The sequence below is a fragment of the Saimiri boliviensis genome, chromosome 12 (genome assembly GCF_048565385.1).
Source record: "Saimiri boliviensis isolate mSaiBol1 chromosome 12, mSaiBol1.pri, whole genome shotgun sequence".
NCBI lineage: Eukaryota > Metazoa > Chordata > Mammalia > Primates > Cebidae > Saimiri > Saimiri boliviensis.
This window is the reverse complement of record NC_133460.1, coordinates 104,078,208-104,099,391: the sequence shown is the minus strand read 5'-3', so window position 1 is coordinate 104,099,391 and position 21,184 is coordinate 104,078,208. Positions and strand designations below refer to the sequence as shown.

The 21,184-nt window shown below is 42.7% G+C and overlaps 1 protein-coding gene across 4 annotated transcripts in view; it reads right to left on the bottom strand.

Moving 5' to 3' along the window:
• Nucleotides 1-20,434, bottom strand: part of INPP5F (inositol polyphosphate-5-phosphatase F) — a 107,919-nt gene extending 87,485 nt beyond the window's left edge. For 3 of the 4 annotated variants that reach the window (XM_039465050.2, XM_074382965.1, XM_074382968.1), the window contains exon 1: nt 20,125-20,434. In XM_039465050.2, coding sequence (XP_039320984.2) covers nt 20,125-20,221 — 97 coding nt within the window. In that variant the 5' untranslated portion in view covers nt 20,222-20,434. The remainder of the gene's footprint in view (nt 1-20,124) is intronic. The other variant, XM_074382967.1, reaches the window with a different exon arrangement.
• Nucleotides 20,435-21,184: the final 750 nt, after the last annotated feature.

Here is a 21,184-nt window from a genome sequence, read left to right as displayed (position 1 = left end):
ACCATCCTGGTCAACATGGTGAAACCCCATCTCTACTAAAAATACAAAAAATTAGCTGGGCATGGTGGTGCGTGCCTGTAGTCCCAGCTACTCAGGAGGCTGAGGCAGGAGAATTGCCTGAACCCGGGAGGCGGAGGTTGCGGTGAGCCGAGATCGCGCCATTGCACTCCAGCCTGGGTAACAATAGCGAAACTCCGTTTCAAAAAAAAAAAAAAACCTCTATAGCCATTTCTTTTATGTACATTTGAAAATGCCCTTTGGACACGTGGAACTGCTAAATTATTACTTTATTTTTTACATAAGGTCACTTAAATGAAAAGTGATTAAAATATATCTTTCCTACAGTGCCATCTACAAAACATCAGATATTATGGATGTTAGATTGCATCTCAGTGTTAAATCTTCACTGACAGATGTACCTATGTAAATCACGAAAATTCTGCTTATAACTATAGAAGTGAATTGTGGATGTAAAACGGTTATGCCATTTGGATAACGGCACAAGGCAGCATTTGCCATAATAACTAATGGCAAATATTCATGGCTAGTGATGTATAAAATATTTCTTTGCAGTAAAATATTCCCTTTATTAATGTTACAGAAGGAGGGATATTGAACAAGGAACTAACAATTTGTATGACAGTGTCAAATATTATTTAGATTTTAGTATTTCCTGTTTTGGTTTATTTGCATCTCGGAGGAGCATATGACATTGTTTGATGAAGTCTAATTATGGTGGACTGTTTTGACCTGGTTTAGCCCTTCTGATAGGTAGTTTTGGTTGGGGATAAGAACTGAATAATCTTTGCCTGGAGTGACACTACACTCTAGAAATTACACTTTGGAGAACATTTAGTTCCAACTTGTGATTCCTGATAGAACAAACTTTATTTTTCTAGCCTCCCAATGATCTAGAAGCAGAGAAATCCCAGTGCCTTTTAAAAGTTACGTGGTTTTCTTTTAAAAAGCTCCTGTTTTTGGAAAGTAGAATTTATGGGTACAATATCTGTTCATTATTTGTACATAAAACCATTTAAAAAGTTAAAAAAAAAAAAAAAGACTGAGTTCAAGATGAGCTGATCAAGAGGAAATAACTAAATTTAAGAACAAGAGGAGGGGCTAGGCTCAGTGGCTCATGCCTGTAATCCCAGCACTTTAGGAGGCTAAGGCAGGAGGATTACTTGAGGTCAGGGGTTTGAGACCAACCTGGCTAACACAGCAAGATCCCCTGCCTCTACAAAATATTAGCCAGGTGTGGTGGCATGCACCTGTAGTCTCAGGTACTTAGGAGGCTGTGGCAGGAGGATGACTTGAGCCCAGGAATTTGAGGCTACAGTGAGCTATGATGATGCCACTGTACTCTAGCCTGGGGGACAGAGCAAGACTCCATCTCAAAAAAATAATAAAAAATAAAAATAAAAAACAAGAAAGACAGAAGATGTTAAAGAAGGAAAAGAAGACAGATGACCAAAAAAAAAAAAAAAAAAAAAACTACAGGTGTAAAAGTTAACCTTAGAAAAGAAGATACTATTTTTTTCTTCTAAGTCTGGAAGAAAAGATGAAAAGCTAAACATAGAAATGGAGAAGAGAAGCAGATGAGTGTATCATATGCCCTTGACTCAAGAGTCAAAGTCATTTTTGTTTTAGCAAGGGGAAGGATGAAGGAGTAATAGGGTCACTGGAGGCTAGGTGTGGGAAAGGAATTTGGGAAGTCAATTTGCAAGTGTTCTATGTATGCTTAAAAGTATATATAGACTTTCGGCCCTGTGTGCTCCCGTCCTGAGGCTGCTGATAGCTGGCTGAGTGGAGGTTGGAGATTTTTTTCGGATTCTGAAGCCCACTGCCCTGCGAGACCTTCCCAGGGTCACCATGCAGTTCAATCCCTTCATGACCTCGGATCGCAACAAAAACCGCAAACGTCACGTCAATGCTCCCTCGCACGTGCGCAGGAAGATCATGTCATCCCCGCTCTCCAAGGAGCTGCGGCAGAAGTACAATGTCCGCTCCGTGCCCATCCACAAGGATGACGAGGTCCAGGTAGTTCGAGGACACCACAAAGGGCAGCAAATTGGCAAGGTAGTCCAGGTGTACAGAAAGAAATATGTCATCTACATCGAGCGGGTGCAGCGTGAGAAGGCCAATGGCACCACAGTCCACATTCACCCGAGCAAGGTGGTTATCACCAGGCTAAAACTGGACAAGGACAGGAAAAAAATTCTTGAACACAAAGCCAAGTCTGGACAAGTTGGAAAAGAGAAAGGCAAATATAAGGAAGAACTTACTGAGAAAATGCAGGAATAAATATAACCTGTTTTGCAACCATGGTTTAACTGTAGATTTTTAGGCTAGTGTGTGTTTCTTTGGAACTTTTCAGAATGTCTCTGGGACGTTTCATTTCCTGTTTCTCTGTAAATCTACTTTTACAATTTTGATTAATAATGTTATGAATTAAAATAGGAAATGCTTTCTAATTCCAAATGGTATTTGCTTTGTTTTATCAGTAAAATCCACTTGCTATCTCAAAAAAAGTATATATATATATATATATATATATATATATATATATACACACATATAAATTTTTTTTTGAGACAGAGTCTCGCTCTGTCACCAGGCTGGAGTGCAGTGGCATTATCTCGGCTCACTGCAACCTCCAGCTCCCCAGTTCAAGCAATTACCCTGCCTCAGTCTCCCGAGTAGCTGGTATGACAGACGCATGCCACCACACACAGCTAATTTTTGTTATTTGTTTCACCATGTTGGCCAGATGGTCTTGATCTCTTGACCTTGTGATCTGCCCGCCTCAGCCTCCCAAAGTGCTAGGATTACAGGTGTGAGCCACCACGCCTGGCCAAAAAGTATGTATATTTTTTAACTCAGTGTTTTCAAGAAAAAGGGGATCAATCCATTAGTGGGCCATCATGTCAATTTCATATAAAGAGAGCAGCATTGGCTGGGTGCAGTGGCTGATGGCTATAATCCCACCACTTTGGGAGGCCGAGGCGGGTGGACTGCTTGAGTTCAGGAGTTCAAGACCAGCCTCGACAACATGCGGAAACCCCTTCTCTACTAAAACACAAAAAATTAGTCGGGCATGGCAGCATATGCCTATAATCCCAGCTACTCAGGAGGCAAAGGCAGGAGAATTGCTAGAACCTGGGAGGCAGAGGTTGCAGTGAGCCAACATTGCACCACTGCACTCCAGCCTAGGTGACAGAGCAAGATTCTGTCTCAAAAAAAAAAAAAAAAAAAAAGTAAAAAAGTAGAGCATTAATAGCACTAAAACAGAATGGAAAACAGAAAAACCACAGTGTAAGGAGAAATACTTCATAAAACTTTTGTTTTTGGTACAACCCGTGAATTATTTTGTTCAACTCCTCTACATACTTGCTCATTTTTCTGACTGCTTCACCTGTTAGTTTTTGAGAGGTCTTACTTTGCAAAATCTCATGCTTTATTTTCTTTCACTTTTTTTTTTATATCTTTCAGGATTATTATATCTTTCTGGTGAACTGCTCTGCTCATCAGGATGTAATAACCAGTCTTATTTCAAATAACACTTTTTGCCCTAAAGTCTAGTTGGTATAACATTAATATTGTGAAAGAAACACATTAGGCATTAAAAAGGGATAAACATGGATATTGCTAACTACTTTTCCAACTCCCACAGCCTTAGGAATAAAGTCCAAATTCCTTGGAGAGGCTTGTGAGACCCTGCATGGGCTAGTCCTGTCCATCCCCCTCCAGCACATTCTCCCCACAGCAACCTGGACTTCAGTCATCCTGAACCACGTGCGGCCTGGGCCTGGAATGCAACTTCCCACCCACTTCTGCCTGCCCTTCATTCCAGACTTAGAACAAGGGTCAGTGCTCTTCCCAGACACATTCCCCACTCCACCCACCCAGCAGAGCTGACCAGACCCTCTTGTGTGGCTGCCCTGAGCCCTGCGCATATTCCCATCGTAGCACCTTACTTTGGTTTAGTGCACGTTATTAGTGACTTGCCTGTCCCCTTGACTGAACAGGAACTCATCAGGAAGAGGAAGGTGACTGAGACCTAGTCTCCTCAAGCTTATGTTCCCAGTGCATGGTACACGGAAGGCTCCAAAATGAATGAGTAAACATATGACGTGGAAATGGGAGGCAAGCTGAAATCAGGTAATTTGTACAGAATCACATTGGAAGGATTTACTAACTGAAAGTGGCAAAAGGTAAAAATCATCACAGAACCACTTTGGAAGGATTTACTACTTAAGGTAACAAAAGTAAAGTCATCTCATCTGGTCTATTTGAGACAAAGACATTAAGGCTGGCAGAGGTAAAGTAACTGCCCAACACTGCACAGCTTATTAACATCAGAATACTTTCTCACTCTCAGGCCACAGCTCTTTCTAATACCATAAGTTTCCCTACCAAATTCTCTCTGGTGCGATCCTCTCATATTTGTATGGGGCTTTCAGCTCACCAGCATCATCCCAGGTACTCTAAAATGCCTTTTTTTCTTGCCAAGTCCTATTGGTTCTATCTCCTCAATAACTGATGAATCTTTTCACTTCTTTTGACTCCTACCGCCACTATCCTTGTCCAGGTCCTTCACCATCTGGATCATTTACCATCTGGCTAGGCGCGGCAGCTACGCCTGTAATCCCAGCATTTTGGGAGGCCGAGGCAGGTGGATCACGAGGTCAGAAGTTCAAGACTAGCCTGCCAAGATGGTGATACCCTATCTCTACTAAAAATACAAAAAAAAAAAATTAGATGGGCATGGTGGCAGAAGTCTGTAATCCCAGCTACTCGGGAGGCTAAGGCAGAGAACTGTTTGAACCCCAGGAGATGGAGGTTGCAGTGGGCTGAGATAGCACCACTGAACTCCAGCCTGGGCAACACAGCAAGACTCTGTCTCAAAAAGAAAAAAAATCACAATTAAAAAAAAATTTTAAATAAAAAGCTGTTGTTGGGATGGGCGCGGTGGCTATGCCTGTAATCCCAGCACCTTGGGAGGCCAAGTAAGACGGATCATCTGAGGTCAGGAGTTCGAGACCAGCCTGGCCAACATAGTGAAACGCTGTCTCTACTAAAAATGCAAAAATTAGCTGGGGGTGGTGGTGGGCACCTGTAATCCCAGCTACTTGGGAGGCCGAGGCAGAAGAATTGTTTGAACCTGGGAGGCAGAAGTTGCAGTGAGCCAAGATCTCCCTAACGCACTCCAACCTGGGTAACAGAGTGAGACTTCATCTCAAAAAAAATAACAGCTGGACTTGGTGGCTCACGCCTGTAATCCTAGCACTTGGGAGGTCAAGGTAGGTGGATCACCTGAGGTCAGGAGTTTGAGACCAGCCTGGTCAACATGGTGAAACCCCATCTCTATAAAAAATACAAAAATAGGCCAGGCATAGTAGCTCACGCCTATAATCCCAGAACTTTGGGAGGCTGAGGCAGACGGATCATGAAGTCAGGAGTTCAAGAGCAGCTTGGCAAACATGGTGAAACCCCATTTCTACTAAAAATACAAAAATTAGCCAGGCATTTGGCAGGTGCCTGTAGTCCCAGCTACTTGGGAGGCTGAGGCAGGAGAATTGCTTGAACCCAGAAGGCAAAGGTTGCAGTAAGTAGAGATCGCGCCACTGCATTCCAGCTTGGGCAACAGAGTGAGACTTCGTCTCAAAAAAATTAAAAATTTTAAAATACAAAGATTAGCCAGGCATGGTGGCGGGTGCCTGTAATCCTAGCTACTCATGAGGATGAGGCAGGAGAATCGCTTGAAACCAGAAGGCGGAGGTTACAGTGAGACGAGATCGTGTCACTGCACTCCAGCCTAGGTAAAAGAGCCAAACTTCGTCTCAAAACAAAAAAAAGTATGAAAGAAAAAAAAAAAAAACCTTCAATAATTTTTTCAATTATTAAACCTCATGGTAGGACCGTAATTCCTGAAAGCTTTTTCAGAGTAATAAATGCTTTACGGAAATATCTTAATGCCTAGATATGCCCCAGAATTCTACTTTCTCAGAATAGAAAACACTGATCTGCAGCTCTAATATAGTGTAATAATGGGCATCCAGCATTCAGTCCCAACAACCAAATTCTGGTCCAAATGGTAAATCAAACATGACTGCCAACTTCCTCCCCTGCCCTACACCCCCTACATACACAGGAGACAGGGATAATCTAAAAAAGGTAGAATCTCAAGGGAGGTAGAAACATGCTTGGGAAAGACATGAATACTAGTAAACTCCAGTTCCATATGTGAATAAGTGCTAGGTCCTAAGCCTTGGGAAATTGTAGAGGAGTATAAATAGAAAGTGTAACTTTTAATGAGCAACAGAAAGACACCTGACAAAATTTCAGTTATCCAATGGACAGTGGGGGGAAATGGCAAGAGCAATAAAAATTAAGAAAAGCATCATAAGTGAAAAACATAAATAAAAGATAGAAATCACTTCTAATACATTTACAGTTCATGTAAATAGTTTCAACCAACCAATGAAAAGACAGACTATTGGCTGGGTGTGGTAGCTCACACCTGTAATCCCAGTACTTGGGAGGCTGAGACAGGCAGATGGCTTGAGCCCAGCAGTTCAAGACCAGCCTAGGCAACATAGTGAGACACTGTCTCTACAAAAAAAATACAAAAAATTAACCAGGCGCCTTAGTTCCAGCCACCTAAGAGCCTAAAATGAAGGATTACCTGACCCAGAGGTTGAGGATGCAGTAACCCATGATCACGCCACCGCACTCCAGTCTGGGTGACGAAATGAGACTCTATCTCAAAAAAAGACAGACTATTAAGTCCGAACCCCTCTATCAGTTTATTTAATTCTATGGCTATTTATAGTTTGCCACTATATACCTGCTGTCCAGCATAACAGGCACTCATTCAACAGTTATTAAACAAAATAAATAAAAATAAGCATCAAAACATGCAAATGAATTTTTCCTAACAATTGCTTGTTTTCATTGACGTATAATAAAAATATCATCTTAAGTTTTTATTGTTTTTGAAGTTAGCCCCAAAATATCAGTCTTTGCTCTGCAGGCACTTTTATTTACATACTTATTTTCTTCTTTTATACAAACCAGGAATGAGCTTGGAGTTTTCATTTTTTTCAGGTGCTTTTAATAAAAGCATTATTTTTCAGTAAATATAATACATGATGAGAATATGGTTTCTCAAAATCAAAGATTTACCTAAAAATTCTAGGCAATCTTTTTTTTTCCTTGAGACAAGGTCTCACTGTTATCCAGACTCAAGTACAGTAACTCCATCACAGCTCACTGCAGCCTCCAACTCCTGGACTCAATCTATCCTCTCACCTCAACCTCCCAAGTAGCTGGGACTACAGGCACATGCCATGATGCCCAGCTAATTGCTGTTTGTTTGTTTTTTTAGTAGAGTCAAGGTCTATCTATATTGCCCAAGCTGATCTCAAACTCCTGGACTCAAGTGATCCTCCCAAGTCAACCTCCCAAAATGCTGGGATTACAGGCATGAGCCACCAAGTCTGGCTGGGGCAATTTAAATTATCTTGAAATATTTATATTATCTTGAAAACTCTAGCAGGTGCATCACTTCTCAAACTAGTTAGAGATAAGAGACACTAAACAATAGAGAAAGGCCTGAAGCAGGTACCATAATTAACACAAAAAGGAAGATTGCATGTGTCTTATGAGCTGCTCTGACTTGCTGCCTGGTATAGCATGGGGCATACAGCTGACACTTCAAAATGTGTGTGTGTGTGTGCGTGTGTGTGTGTGTGTGTGTATTTAAAATCTGTAGCTCTTCACTAAAAAAATAAAACCAGTTGACATTAAAGAGTCTTTCTGTACAGAGGACATGTGTAGACAGTATGAGATCAGGCAAATGCAGCACTGCTCTCAGTAGCAGATACTCTACTGACCATTTTAATGGCTACTATGGGGGCAGAAGGCATTGGAATGGTAGAAAAAATGGCCAGCGGGCTCAAACTACATAACTGATCTAATAACCATGTAACTGATCTAATCCAACAGTCGTATTGTTTTCTAATCTTTCCTTCAGAAAGTATAGTCTAATGTGGCACACAAATTCAAAAAAGAAAAATTCTTAATTCACAAATAAATCATAAAATTTAAGATTATCAATGTACCTATAAGGAACAGAGTTGCTTACAAATTACGAAAGTATACCATGTTTGAAATAATGCCAAATTTTAATTAGTGAAATAATAATATAACATACACCCAAAGTTGTAAGTATTTGCAATAAGCTCAATTGTTTGACCCATCAGGTCAACATTTCCACTCTTATTTCAGATGCATTTGGCAGTACATGGCTTCTATTTTCATATGCCCTCCTCTTCCTGGTACACAGAAAACAAGTGATTAAGTACTATGTGCCTGCACAGAGCATGAGTCACTCATTCCAAGATGGAAGAATGAAGGCACTCCCTCAGCGCCAGAACAAGCCGGGGTTTTGCACAGCTGCTGAAGTTTATAGGCACTTTCACTGTGTCTTAAAAGAAAAAAAAAAAAAAAAGGTGTGTCAGGGTATGCATAATCAGACCCATGTTTCATTTCCTGCTAAAGATAAAGGATATTATTGCTCTGAAAAGACAATCACCAACGCCAAAATCAAACAGATGTGGAAATGAGAAACTAAAAGTTTCAATTGTTAGCTCATTTATGCTTTAATTCTCAGAATTTAATTAGGCCAGGAAAATAGGTTAAGGAATAATTTGATTCGGTGCTATCTTATGAATGCAAAGTTTTTTTCCTTGAACTCTCTGATGGTATTTATTCTCCAGCATTCCACAAGCTGAAGAGCTAATCCAATTTAGAAGTTCTAGCAGCTGGTGATTTCTTAAATCTAATGCAGTGGTTATCAGTGCTGGCTGCTCATTATTATCATCTAGGAGCTTTATACTATGGCCTCAGAGACAATCAGAGATTGTCTCAATTGGTTAGGGCGGGGCCCTGGAATAGATATTCTTTAATTCTCCCCCTAGTGATTCTAATGTACAGCCAGCTTAAGAATCACTGGTCTAAATGATTATAGGTCACTGGGAAGGACATGTATTACTAACTTGGTCTTATCAGTCTGACTGAAAGATGATGCCTATAGCACATATAACTTAAAACTCTCATGTAGTAAAGTAATATAAAATGCATAAAGATCTCATAATATAGTGAGGTGGCATAAAAGCTGGTCTAAATTAGCAGGAGGAAATACACTTCAAAAAGTAACCACAAGAATATTTAAAAGATTAGAGATACCACCTAGAAAAGAAACTTAATTTCTAGGCCAGGCACAGTGGCTCATGTCTGTAATCCGAGAACTTTGAGGGTTGAGGCAGGAGGACTGCTTGAGGCCAGGAGCTCAAGACTAACCTGGCCAACATAGCAAGACCCTGTCTCTATTATTTAACAAAAAGAAAGGCCATGGTTTGGGAATAAAATAGGAAGTACAGCTTGAATCACAACTTGCCAAACTCATTACCTTAAGCACCTAAAAGTAACAACCACCTCAAAGAAAGATTAGATAACTCTAATCATTTATAATGCATCACCCAAGAAACATGGCAATGTGTTGGGATATACTCCTCACCTTTTGCTGTCCCCAAAACTGTCTTTTGATATCACTTTCAAAAACAGGATTTTGAGAGCTAAATCAAAGCACAGATGAGCTAAGAATCGGTATTTTCCTTTCCTCATTTTAGAGCCATTAACAGAGAAGCATAAAATTAGCACTTCCATCATTAAATAGATGTAACCTTTCTCCCAGCTGGTGTTTAAATAATTTCCTAGCTTTTCCTGAATTTTTTTTTCAAAATTACTTTACTCTATCCCATCTAAGATTGCACAGTCATTCTACCACCACAGGTCCTCATCAACAGAAAGCTCTACCTTCAAACATTATCACATCTAGGATTTGCCATTTTACTTGGCCTCAGATGAAAAACTCCAGATAAATAAGGGCCAAAGGATACTGTTCCCAGGGAGTGGAAAGGAAAGAAAAACATGTACTATTCCTACAGTTTGGCCCAGTAGGCACCATTCACCCTCATGAATTTGTTCCTTTCCTTTTTCTTTTTGGAGCACCTAATTATAACACAGGCATTGTTTCTGGCACCTTCACAATCTTCACATATAAGGAGTTACTTCTGGCAAGACTTAAAAAAAAAAGAAAAAAAAAAAAACAGTCCTAGCCAGGTGCAGTGGCTCACATCTGTAATCCCACCACTTTGGGAGGCTGAGGAGGACAGGTCACAAGGTCAGGAGATCGACAACATCCTGGCCAACATGGTGAAAACCCGTTTCTACTAAAAATACAAAAATTAGCTGGGTATGGTGGCACATGTCTGTAATAATCCCAGCTGCTCAGAAGACTGAGGCAGGAGAATCACTTGAACCAGGGAGTCAGAGGTTGCAGTGAGCTAATTTTATATTTTTAGTAGAGATGCGATTTCACCATGTTTAGTAGAGATGGTTGTGAACTCTCGACCTCAGGTGATCTGCCTGCCTTGGCCTCCCAAAGTGCTGGATTTTTTGTTCGGTTTTGTTTTCTTGAGACGAGTCTCCACCCAGGGTGAAGCGCAGAGGCACAATCTCAGCTCACTGCAACCTCCACCTCCCAGGTTCAAGCAATTCTCGTGCCTCAGTCTCCTGAGTAGTTGGGACTGCAGGCGCTCACCACCACACCCGGCTAATTTTTGTATTTTCAATAGAGACAGGGTTTCACCATGTTGGCCAGGTAGGTCTCGAACTCCTGACCTCACGTGGTCCACCCACCTCGCCTCCCGAAGTGGCTGAGATTATAGGCATGAGCCACTGCACCTGGCCCACAAAATTTCAGGCAATGTAAAGTGTTAGGAGAAATAAATATAATACTAAATTAGTTAGATACTGGGGGATGAGGGCTGCTTCTTCAAGAGAAGTATTTGGAAGGTGCAAATGGGAGTAAAAGGCACAGCTGGAACAGATGCTACACAGATGAATCCTGGGAGTCCCTGTCTAGAAAAGAGACTGTTACTCTGCTAAACTCCCAGGTCTACCCACTTCCGTTGCTCCCTGGGGGAAGGGACATTGTTTAAACTGGAAATATGAAGAATGTTTATATCTGGTATAAAAACAATGTATAATCATACTGTGAAACAGCAATAATATTATACCTGCAAACTACTAAAATTGAGAGCATTATAGCATGTTTTACATTTCATAACATTTCAGTTCGATAACTGCTTCAAATCATACAGATTGACATTGCAGACATTGTGAAATGTGAAATTCAGTGTTAACTTGAAAGTAAAATGTTTCAAAGAATGAGATTCATAAAGAAAATTAGCATGGTATTTTAAAGTATCCCACTATCAAGTTAAAGAAACACAAGGGTAAACTAGGAAGAACCTGAAATTAAAATAACTTAAAAGAAAAAAAAACACCAGGGAACATTGACCTAAAATCAGCCCGTATTTCACTCAACCACTCACCAAAGAATGTGTGGATGCTTTTTTGTGAATGGAAGCAGATCCCATAAGAGTCTCCAACAACCAGAAAATGAGTCATCCTAAAAACATGCAATTTAATTAAGGGGCTACCAGTATGTCTTGTGACGGACAATGATGCTGAATGTTCAATGTTTATCTTCGCTTTAGAAATATGATTTACACATTATCACTTAATGTATTATCAATGGCTATTGATAACCTATAACATTTATTATTTCCCTATTTTGTTAAACATACTGATTTAAATGTTCTCCTCAGCTCAAATATGGGCATTTGACACATAATGATTATGACTGATAACAGCTAAGGACTTGGATTGACTAGAGGCACTGTGACATTGCTGTTACTTCACAAACTTCTGTTTGCAAAGGTAGATTTTTAAAGGTTATGTTTTTTTTTTTTTTTTTTTTTTTTGAGACAGAGTTTTGCTCTTGTTACCCAGGCTGGAGTGCAATGGCGCCATCTCGGCTCACCGCAACCTCCGCCTCCTGGGTTCAGGCAATTCTCCTGCCTCAGCCTCCTGAGTAGCTGGGATTACAGGCACGTGCCACCATGCCCAGCTAATTTTTTGTATTTTTTAGTAGAGACGGAGTTTCACCATGTTGACCAGGATGGTCTCGATCTCTCGACCTCGTGATCCACCCGCCTCAGCCTCCCAAAGTGCTGGGATTACAGGCTTGAGCCACCGCGCCCGGCTAAAGGTTATGTTTTAAAACATATCTGAACAGAAATAGAACCGTTTACAAAAAGACACATCTCTGTGTTACTCTACATAGTAACACAGCTTGTAAAGGGCTAATGCATTTCAGTCCCCATGAAACCATGCCAAAACAAGGTTACATATGATTCTGAGAATATACAGAATCAATAGCACAGCCAAACTAGTTTGATTTTCCAGTAGTTTAGTATCTGTCTGCAAATATATCAACAAATTCCCTCATAAATCACAAGGACTAAAATTAGCAACAACAACCTTTTTTGCATAAGAGCCAGCTTGGAAAAAAATAAAGATGTCTATGGGTTCCATTTATTTTTATTCAGAAAGAATCAGAAAGAAAACAAATTTAATTAATTCCACAGGCTTAAGAAATTCCTGCTTCACTAAATAAAATGGCAATGAGAAATTAGCACGACCTTTTTAGGTGGCAAGAGAGGAAGTGTGTTCTAGTCTTTTATTCTTGCATTCTCCCCTTAAACTTCCCAACAACCCCTTTGCTGCTCAAACTATACAAGGTAGACCAGGGACTAGAATTATTTCAATTTATTCAATACAACTTTCACAGAAAACGTGCTATGGGCCAGGTGCTAGGGATCCAGCAATGAGTCTTATCCTCTTCCTCTATGCCAACAAGGCGTTTACACCAGGCAAGTAGGAAAAGCAGGGACCTGAATCAATGCAGCCAGGCTCCCCAGAAACCAAGCTGTCAGTGCACCTTAGTTTCTGGCACCCTCACAATCTACTCTAAAAAAAAACTTGATACTATTTCTCCTCTAAAGCATGCCTTTGGTAAGTCCTGGCCAGGACCTGGCCAAAACACAAGTGTCTAGAAAACAGTGATTCTACAAAGGTTCTCCCTTCTTTGAAGGTAGTTTTGCCCTACAGGCTTCTCCTCAATTTCATCTCTGCTGTACATGCTCTAAAAGGATGTCCATGAAACTGGATCTAGGACTCTTGAAAAGCTACACTGAGAAGGGCTTCAGGTTGCTCATCATTGGAGGAAAGAGTTCCCAGTGAGTACACATATCAATGTTTCTGCTCAAAGATCCACCCTGTATCTATTCCTTTCCCAAACTGCAGATGTTCCAAACACTTAAGAAGAGAAACCTGATCAACTGATCGTTGCTGGAAAAACTAGTACTAGTCAATTCATTACATAACAACATTCCCCATAATTACATGAATTTTGGAAGAAAGTCAGTGCAGGCATAGGGTCAACAAACAAACCAGTTATTACATTATTAGCCTTTTCATTCTACATAGATCCTTCCTCAGTGTGCTTGCTTTCACATTTGAGAGGCTACTTAATTCTCTATGTGGGCTACACTACAATGATTAGGAGAGCTAAAGGTACATTTCAGGTATTACCCATGAAAATATAAATCCTATAACTTTGGAGTCAAGAGGGTAGAAAGGTTCATAAAACATTTTCGTCAATACTGAGGAAAACCTGGTTTTAGAGTCAAATACTGAGTTAGAGCCTGGCTCTCCCTCTGTAAACTTGGGCAAATTACTTCTCTGTGCCTCAGTTTCCTCATCTGTAAAAGGAGGATAAAAATGAAACTCTCCTCCCAAGATTTACTGTGAAGATGAAATAAAATAATATATGTAAAGGGCATGGAACAGTGTCTGGCTCAGAAAATGTTCAACAGGCCAGGTGCAGGGTGGCTCACGCCTGTAATCCCAGCACTTTTGGGAGTCTGAGACGGGCCAATCATCTGAGGTCAGGAGTTCAACACCAGCCTGGCCAACATGGCAAAACCTCATCTCTACTAAAAATACAAAAATTAGCCAGGCATGGTAGCAGTTGCCTGTAATCTCAGCTACTTGGGAGTCTGAGGGAAGGAGAATTGCTTGAACCCAGCAGACAGAGATTGCAGTGAGCTATGACTGTGCCATTGCACCCCAGCCTGGGCAACAGAGCGAAACTCTGTAACAAAAAAAAAAGAAAGAAAGAAAGAAAAAGAAAAGTGCTCAACAAATAAAATCTGTTATTATTAGCTACTCTTAATCTCAGGTGATGATGTAGACACCAAAATATACACAAAAACCTCCCTCGATCTGTAAAACCCGATTCCAAAAATTGTCAGTCACCTTAGAAAGACCTTGTCCTCCTGCCAGATGTGGTGGCTCACACCTGTAATCCTAGCACTTTGGGAGGCCGAGGTGGGCAGACTGCCTGAGCTCAGAAGTTCAAGACCAGCACGGGCAACATGGCAAAATCTTGTCTCTACTAAAAATACAAAACATTAGACGGGCATGATAGCAGGTATCTATAGTCCCAGCTACTCATGAGGCTGAGGTACGAGAATCGCTGGAACCCAAGAGGCCGAGGTTGCAGTGGGCCAAGATCATGCCACCACGCTCCAGCCTGGGCAACAGAGCTAGACTCTATCTCCAAAAAAAAAAAGAAAAGAAGAAAGAAAAAAAAAAAAACTGTCTTCTTTTAAGTCAAAAGCATGTGAGGTGAAAATTGTAAAGATAAATATTTTCTACCTTAAAATAGGAAATATACAGTCATATGTACATGCATAAAAATACACAGATCTATTCAACCCAACTGTTAGTTGTCAGCAATATAAATGTAGAGTAAAAAGTAGTATAGGATATAAAACCAGTAAGCCATTTTATAGAAACTGAAGACTACGTACACTAAGAAAAAACTTGGTTATTCAGCAATGAAAGTGATCAGAAAGATTTTGTAAACATATTTAATATTTAATTTAAAGTACCCTATAAAATTTTGTCATGGTAATTTGCAAATTTGTAGCAAACACAATTTTTTTTTTTCTGAGACAGTCTTACTCTGTCACGCAGGCTGGAGTGCAGTGGCACGGTCTCGGCTCACTAAAACCTCTGCCTCCCACGTTCAAGCGATTCTCGTGCCTCAGCCTCCCAAGTAGTGAGGATTACAGGCACCCACCACCACACCCAGCTAATTTTTGTATTTTCAGTATGGACAGAGTTTCACCATGTTGGCCAGGCTGGTCTTGAACTCCTGACCTGAGGTGATCCACCCACCTTGGCCTTCCAAAGTGCAGGGATTACAAGTGTGAGCCACCATTTTTAAAAAAGATAAAGTTCAAAATCCTTTTTCTTTTAAGTAAATACCAAATGCCTCAAAACTCCAAATAAACAGAAACATTTCATAAAAATGATTCCACAAAAAAAAAAAATTCCAGGTGGATTTCAATTCCATAATTATGATTTCTCATTCAAAAAAGTTAACCTCATATGACATGGTAAAAATAATTTTATTATCAAAAATTAACTCTAAGAACAGGACTTTTTCAAATATTTTTGTGAATTCTAACTGATAGCTAGTACCCCTCAAAAAAATGTTCACTGGGATGCATCACTTAGAGTATCATATAGTTTCTATGTTTATGAATATTATGTGTATGACAGATGCTCTGAGATCTTTTCATGGTCACTCTGTCTCAGAATGGAATGTGAATTATTATATAATTTACACACAGCTGTAAATTATATAATACTGTCATATCAGACAAAGCCACAAGGACTAGGGGAAGCAATTTTAAGAGCAAAGAGATAAGACCATATCACCATTCCCCCGAAGCAGATTGTATTATATTTCTTTTTGAGTCTTTAAATTACAATTCTCATCCTGAGACATTAAACTCTACTCTCACAAGATTACTGAATGTTTACACAGTGCTTTATCATTTTCCCTATAGAAAATAAAATAACCTAAACATTTTTCTCTGGTGGTCATTATCTTACAATAGACCTAAGCATCTTTCAAAAAACAGTGCAATGTATGAATACAGATTACTCACTACCCTTAAAAAAATTAGAAATACCAGAAAAATAACAATACTCAATTGTTTAGCTAGGAAAAAAAGAAAAAAAAAAAAAAAACCTGAAAAAGCTTAAATAATGTTGAAGAGGAAAGTAAGGAATACTACCATAAAGATTTTTTAAAGGCCCAGCGCAGTGGTTCATGCCTGTAATTTCAGCACTTTGGGAGGCCATGGTGGGAGGACCACTTGAGCCCAGGAGGCCAAGATCAGCCTGAACAATACAGTCAGACTCAATCTCTACCCAAAAAAAAAAAAAAAAAAAATTAGCCAGGTGTGGCAGCACACGCCTGTAGTCCCAGCTACTTGGGGGGCTGAGGTGGGAGGAATAGCTTGACTGAAGGAGGTAGAGGCTGCAGTGAGCCACAGTCACACCACTGCACTCCAGCCTGGGTGACAGAACAAGACCCTGTCTCAGAAAAAAACAAAAAGATAAGGAGATCATTTTACATCAGATAGAAATATAACGGAAGTGGAAGCAAACCTTTCCTCATATTTCCTCATCCAAATGGACAGACATTTTCCACTCCAATGAAAATATATTCAAAACAAACCTAAAAAGAGGCGGGACACAGTGGCTCAAGCCTATAATTCTAGTACTTTGGAAGGGCTGAGGCGAGCCAATCACCTGAGGTCAAGGGTTTGAGACCAGCCTGGCCAACATAGCAAAACCCTGTCTCTATCAAAAAATACAAAAATCAGCTGGGTGTGGTGGCATGTGCCGGTAGTCCCAGCTACTTGGGAGTCTGAGGCAGGAGAATCACTTGAACCCAGGAGGTAGAGGTTACAGTAAGCCAAGATCACATCACTGCACTCCTGCCTGGGCAACAGAGCAAGACTCTGTCCACTGCCTCTTGCCCCCTCAAAAAAACAAAAAACAAAAAACAAAAAACAGGCCTAAAAAGAGCAACAAGCATAATACGTCTTATTTTTAAGGCAATGACATTACTGAGAGAAAACTTAGACTTAACTTTAATTCAGCTCAACTCAAACAAAAACACCTCTGTGTTCTAAGAACTCTAAAGCCTACAGACACCAAAAAGAGTACATACTCTTCCCCTTGCCTTGCTTGGGGAACACACTGGGACTACCCACTGGGGAAGAAGTAGGCAAACTTTTATTATGTGATGATGCATAAGGACTAGAATTGAACTGTGCATTAAGTGTAGAAAATGCCTGGAAACACAATAAAGATGGCCAATAATTCTGCCCCAAGGATGAGGGGTAGGATGAGCACAGGGGTTTGAGCAGCATCTGAGCTAGGCCTTACAGAATGAGCTAGGAAAAGGAGTGGACAGTAACAAACATCCCAGGCTAAATAAACGAGCATTTTAATCTTAAATATCATCATTACTTATCCTTCTAATGTCTCTGGAAAAAGGAAAACTCTTGTTTCGGGTTGTTCAATAGCCACGAATGTAAAAACCAAGATGCCCACAAGCCTTTTTGAGCTTATAATACTGCCCTTTTAAAAAAGAAAAGGACTTGGTCAGTAATCTATTCAGCTGAATAACCAATAGGAAACAATGAAAGATTTTAAATGCTGTCACTACAAATAGCAGCAAAACTTGACATAAAAGCAGAGGGGAAAAGTTCAATAAAATAAAGAGAATTTTAAATGATTCCGTATGTAGAAAAAGATCTGAAAAGTACTTAATCAATTAAAATGCCATTATGAAATAGCCATTAGTTAGAGACAATCTTCAGTCCCCGACAGGATAAACTATGAGAAAATCAAGTGCATGGGATTCTTTATTCCCTGGCTATCCTGAACACCTTAGATCAAAACTGGCTGTTACTTCTGAAACACGGCCTCTTTCTTCCTCTAGATATTTGGTCTACTTGGTCTGTGGTCAGCTATATCCTAAGAAGTACGATAAGGGCTGGGTGCGGTGGCTCACACCTGTAATCCCAACACTTTGCGGGGCCAAGGTGAGAGGTTCACAAGGTCAGGAGTTCGAGACCAGCCTGGCCAATATGGTGAAACCCTGTCTCTAATAAAAATAAATTTTAAAAAATTAGCTGAGCGTGGTGGCACATGCCTGTAATCCCAGCTACTCAGGAAGCTAAGGCAGGAGAATTGCTTGAACCCAAGAGTCGGAGGTTGCAGTAAGCCAGGATCATGCCACTGCACTCCAGCCTGGGTGACAGAACAAGACTCCATCTCAAAAAAAAAAAAAAAAAAAAAAAAAGTATGATAATCTCAAGTGCAAAGACTATAGCTACTTCACTCCCCCAAAAAAGTTTTAAATTTGCCTTCTGAGGTGGACTTTGGAAAAACAGTAATCCAAACTGCATGGCTTCATCCAAAAACCAAGGCCCAATTAGCCTTCAATCACAGCTGAAGACACTGGGGTGTAGAAGTCTGTTGTCAGATGAGCTGGAGACAATCTTAAATGCCATCCAGCTCTAATAGTCTAAACTTTTAGAATCCAAGGAGTTGGCTCTTTTGACAACCTAGGAAATTTTGCAATCTGCTTTACTTCAAGCTGTAGTGTAGCCTTACCCAAATTTGGGGGAGTGAAAGGAGGGAAGGGGAGAAACAGCCAGGCAAATGGTCAAATCAGAGAAGAGAATGACAGAAGACTGGCCAAAATTAGCCTATCTACAACTCTGTCCTAAGAGCATCAAGAACTTTATCTGGGCCAAGGAGTTTATCCTCCATTCTGAAAAGAGGAAATACAACGTAATAAAAAGAAAATACAGCCAGAGCCTGGGAAAAAAAATAAGTTATCCACTGCTCTGGCAACGCAACTAACAGTCCTTCCTAAAAAAGCAGTGGGGCCTGCCCAAAAGTGTTCTGAAGGTCACAGAACTGCCCTGTGTCACTGTCTCAACACTAGGCTGTGACCCCGAGCAAGCTACTCATAGCCTCTCACTCCTTTCTCCTCACCTGTAGATCCCACACCTGTGCTGTAAGGATGTTGTGGGCATCAGGAATAATATATTAAAGGGCCGGTCCTTAATAGCCTCTCACTCCTTTCTCCTCACCTGTGGATCCCACACCTGTGCTGTAAGGATGTTGTGGGCATCAGGAATAATATATTAAAGGGCCTGTCCTTAAAACCCACCCTAGAAGGGGTAACGCGCTGTGATCTGAAAACCTCATTTGAACCTTTTATCCTTTCAGTTCACATCATGTAATCCTTCCGTCTAGACTGCACATAAGAATTGCACATAAGAATTACCGTACAAGGAAGTCTCAAAAGCTCTGGCTCTTTCCTTAACGAACTCTATCCTCTCACTTTTCCTGAAGTGAAAGAATCTTTGAGTGATATGGGGAAAGGACTGGCAAGCCAAAAGGGGCAGGCGCCACCCAGCCCCATCCTACAAGAAACTGGACTGTCAGCTCACTGAGGGCAGGGACTGCTCTGTTTAAACCACGAGTGCACACACATTTTCCTAAAGCAAGCTAACTATAGACTTAAGCATCTCCGAGCAGCTTACATGACACCCAAACATGGACCCACAACTCATTTTGTGTCGTCCAACATCAAGTCACACAAAAATCTCAACATTATACATGACAATACAGTTTAATTGTGCTGTGGTATTAAAGTCAAAGACAAGGGCTTTAAACCGAGTGCCTATGAGGTAACCACATTGAAGTCACGCTTTTACTAATAAGGGACCAAGAACAGTCGGGATGGCAACAGGGCGTGAGTGTCCAGCAGAGCCCTCGACGGAACTGGCGCAACCGCTCCTGATCGGAATTCGAACCCAGAATTTCTGGCGAAGGCCAAGAAAGAACCGCTCCAGGGAGGAAAAGGCCTTTATGGTCAAGCGCACCTTACTGGAACTTTCTGCCAGAAGGGACCCCCTCCCCTCGTCCTTAGCCCCAAGGGCGGGAGCGCGACGCGGTGGGAGGGATGAGGGTCGCCAGCCCCTTCTGCTCCGCACTGGGGCAGGGGCTCGGCGCAGCCCTCGGAGAAAGGCCAGGCTCCCTCCAGTCAGGAAATAATGACAGCTCGCGCCTCGCAGCCCGCCCCGCCCCGCCTCGCCAGGCCCGCAGGCGGCTCCTCCCGCCCGGCCGAGGGGTCCGGCCGCGCCCCCTCCTCTCCCCGCCCGGGCCCCGGGCGCCCCCTGCCCGCACCGCCAGCCTCACCGGGTCGGAGCCGGAGGCCGCCGTCGCGGCGGCTGCACCACAGCGCGCGCTCGCCCTGCTGCAGGATATAGTGGTCCTTGGCTTGGAAGAGCTCCATGCCGGCCCCGCGCGCCAAGGGAGGCGGCGGCCCACGGGCGGCGCACGGGGAGTCCTCGTCGGTCGCGGCCCCCAGAGCCCGCGCCTTGGGGAGCAGCCGGGTAGGAACAGCGCCGGGGAGCCGCGGCGAAGGGAACGCCTCGGGGGGCCCGACCGGTAGGAGGAGAACGCGCCCCGGCGGTGGCGGCGGCTGCAGCGACCGTAGAGGCCTCTCCCCCTGCTCCTCCCCTTCCCCGGCTCCGCCCCGGGCCCGGCTCCACCCCCCCGCGGCTCCACCCCCTCCGCGGCTCCGCCCCTCGGCCTCCGCCTCCTTCAGCTCCCTCCGCTTCCTGCCCTGTCCTCCGCCTTCTCCCGGGTTTCTCCTCCCAGCTCCTCCCCGCGGGTCTTTCCTCCTCCCTCTTCTCCTTCCGCCCACCCCTCCCGTTCTTCCCCAGGCCCCTCCCGCGGCCGGGCCCGCCTTCCCGCCGTGGCCACCGGGGACCGCCCAGGAGCTCGGCTGAGAGGGGCTGGGCTGACCGCCATCCGCGCGGCCTTGGGGGCAGGCGCCCACCGCCCACCGCCGGGGCCTCCGCTCGGAGCCAGCGGCGCTCACGCCTCACCAGGCCCTCTAAAGCCAAGCCGCGTCCTGAATCCAGCCCCACACCCGCGGGCCTGCGCTGCCTGCCCGCCCATGCCAGAACCAGGCGAGACCCCGGGGCCTGGCTACAGGAGTTCATACCCAGCCAGGCTCCCCGCCGAGCGGAGGCGTCTTCTGTGTTGGTATTTCCGATTAGAAGTTTGACAACAGGAGGCATTCAATAAATGCACATCAACGAGGGAGAGCATGTTGCAATAGAAAACACACAAGCATTAGCAGCGCAGGGCTAAAGAGCGAGGAGGAAGGGAGGAATGTGCAGGTGCTGCTGTGTCCCGAATTAAGCAGAGCGGGTTGGAGACGACTTCATGAATGGCGCCAATTAATGAA